Below are 2790 nucleotides of genomic sequence, written 5' to 3'. Positions count from 1 at the left end.
AAATGAGGAGCTGATGCCAGGGGCCTACGTGGAGAGCAAAGGTTTTGAGAATGATGAGGGCAATGAATGTACAAATGTGCTTTGCACAATTGATGTGTGTATGGCTTGTGATAAGCGCTGTATGTGCCCCTAATACAATGATTGGAAAAAGAAGACCGACAGCCTGGGAAAGCCCCCAGGGCAGCGGCCCTGCCCTGCAGGGTGCTGGGTTTCTGGGTGGAGTGGCTGGCAGTGAGCTTGACTTTGGGGTCTACTGGACCAACTCCATGTCCTTCTCTAGCAAGGGCCGCTGCCCATGTCGCATCCACGGCAGGCACGCCCCAGGCTCACCATCCTCCCCGAGAAGGGACATTCTAGTCTCCCAAGACCCACCTGTCTGTGCTTCTGGTCGCCCACCCACGGTGTGCTCAGCTTAGTGTTCCTCACCAAGGCCCCACACCGGGACCCTCGAGATGCTGCGGGCTGGGTCCCAGACCACTGTCAGAAAGCATGGAATGGACACACTCCCTGGCTGGGAATCAACCACATGCCCCCTGGCCGCACGTTCGGGGCCAGGGCGCAGGGGCGCTGATATTGGACTGTGGCGGGTGTGGTCCCATCGTGGTGGGAAAGTGCGACGCCCCGGGAGAGGGACCACACGGGCACAGGGACCAGACGCGGGCTCGCGGGCTCACGCTGGAGGACACCAGCCGCCCGAGACAACCACCAGGCCCTCGATGCACGGCACCGCAGCGAGGCCCAGGCCTGGTCTGCAGACCCACCCACGCGGGGTCCGTCCCCTCCCCCAGACCCCTCCGCCAGGCAGCGAGGTCTCTCTAGGGCGGCCTCCCTCTGTCCCACAGAGCAACTGGGGCTCAGCCAACCTGCCAGTTAGCCCTGGGGCCCCAGGGCACCTCCGTACCCTTTGGGGTGCACAGCTGCCCTTCTGAAGCCCTGCCCCGCAGTCCTCTGCCAGCACGTCGTCGCTGTGGAGACGTGCACAAACGCACTAGGCAGTGAGCGCCATGACGTCTGCGCGGACCCCTCCTTTGCGGCGCTGAAGTAGCCGTGCACGCCCCTGTCTGAAGAGGATCCTTAGGGGCGTGGAAGAGCATTGTGCTCGCTGACATTGCGGAGGGCCAAGAACGAGTGCCGCGTTCATCACGAGAGTGCTTCGAGGGCAGCCCTGGGGAGCTCACCTCAGAAACGGGGTCCTTCCCCCTGAGCAGTCGTGGGAAACCGCTCGACGGACACCCAGCAGTCCTGAATTAGCTCCTATTTATCCCCAATCTTAAAAGAATTATCTTAACGGTCAGCATTTCCTTCAGTTAATGTTTTTTTTAAAGATCGCCTTGACCTGGTTAAGTTTCCCCCCAGGACCCTCGGTTGGTTGAGGGGGGCCGAGCTTACAGAAGTGCCTGCCTGACGGCACTGTTGCTGAAAAGGGAGTTTATGTATTTATCTATCTCTTCCCTGCATTTCCCACCAACACCTGGAGGCCCCTGGGAGCCAGAGCCCATGCTGTGCTCTCCATGCTGACCCTGCATCAGGCTGTCTGCACCCACGGCTGGTGGGGGGGGGGGTCCTGCGTGTGGCTGGACCACTCAGGCGGCTTGGGTGCATCGTCTGAGGGTGGGCACCTGAGCTGATTTTAGCTCTCACCTCTGTGAAGTTCCAGTCAGAGCATCGCTGTCCGTGGACACACACCTGCATACACATCGCACATGCACCATGGACACGCACACCGTGGACACACCGTGGACACGTGCATAGCATGGTTCCTGCTGCTGCCCAGCTGCCCAGCAGCTCCTGGAGGCCCCCAGGCCCCGTGCTCCAGTGTGGTGGAAGGTTCCCTACAGCGGGCTCCTCGGGGGCGGGGCCTTTGTCTCATGCCAACCTGGCCCTTTCTTCCACCTCCAGAGAACCGATGTCGCTGGCAGCCTGCCTGGCCTCCGTCCATCCTTCCCTCCATCCCACGCCCCTGATTGTTCTTGCGGGAGCCCTGGTGATGCAGTGGCTGATGCTGGACTGCTCACTGCAAGTCTGAGGTTCAAAACCACCAGCCACTCAGCTGGAGAAAGATGAGGCTTTCTACTCCTGTGAAGATTTACAGCTTCAGAAACCACCAGGAGCCCTTCTACCCCGTCCTGTCGGTCACGATGGGTTGTCATCGATGTGATGGCAGTGAGGTTGGGTTTGAGTGTGATCATCATCCTCGTGTTGTTTTTTTTCTCTCACACACGTTTATTCATGCCACCCAGCACAGGCAGGAGTGACAGCCATGTCCCTAACACTGCTCCGACATCCCGGCCGAGTGGATACTTCATCCGACAGGATCTCAGGCAGCTGCTCAGTGGTGGCCGTGGGCAGGTGCCCCACCGGAAGCTTTCAGAGCTTTGCTTCTTTTATCGGCGCTCCTGATCTTGTATATGATGAAGCCCATCAGGCCCATCCCCATCCAGATCTCCTGGTAAACTTGTGTGTAGTAGGGCTTCATGGGGGTCCACACATTCTTGATCAGGCTTTGGAGCATCGTGGCGCAGGACAAACGGCTCCGCGGGACGGAGGACCCGCAGCCAATGACTCAGAAGGTCACTGAACGCGCAAGCCCATCCTCGTTTTTGTCACCACTATCATCAGCAAAATTATCAGCATTAATGCCATGATCATCACCGCCATCCCCACCCCATCCCCATCCCCACCATCCCTACCACCATCACCATCCCTACCACCATCACCCCATCACCACCATCACCACCATCATCACCACCACCACCTGCGGTGCTGAAGTAGCCGCACGCCCCTGTCTGA

General features: G+C 59.3%; 1 protein-coding gene across 1 annotated transcript; it reads right to left on the bottom strand.

The window, feature by feature from the left end:
• Positions 1-2208: 2208 nt before the first annotated feature.
• Positions 2209-2564, bottom strand: LOC101655130 (ATP synthase subunit ATP5MJ, mitochondrial-like). The gene has a single exon (XM_045286084.1). The coding sequence runs from the start codon at positions 2510-2512 to the stop codon at positions 2330-2332; it is 183 nt and encodes a 60-aa protein (XP_045142019.1). The 5' UTR covers positions 2513-2564; the 3' UTR covers positions 2209-2329.
• Positions 2565-2790: the final 226 nt, after the last annotated feature.

This window comes from Echinops telfairi, unplaced genomic scaffold (genome assembly GCF_000313985.2).
Source record: "Echinops telfairi isolate 266 unplaced genomic scaffold, ASM31398v2 ScPeMD7_5;HRSCAF=22, whole genome shotgun sequence".
Lineage (NCBI taxonomy): Eukaryota > Metazoa > Chordata > Mammalia > Afrosoricida > Tenrecidae > Echinops > Echinops telfairi.
This window is presented reverse-complemented; position numbering and strand designations above follow the sequence as displayed.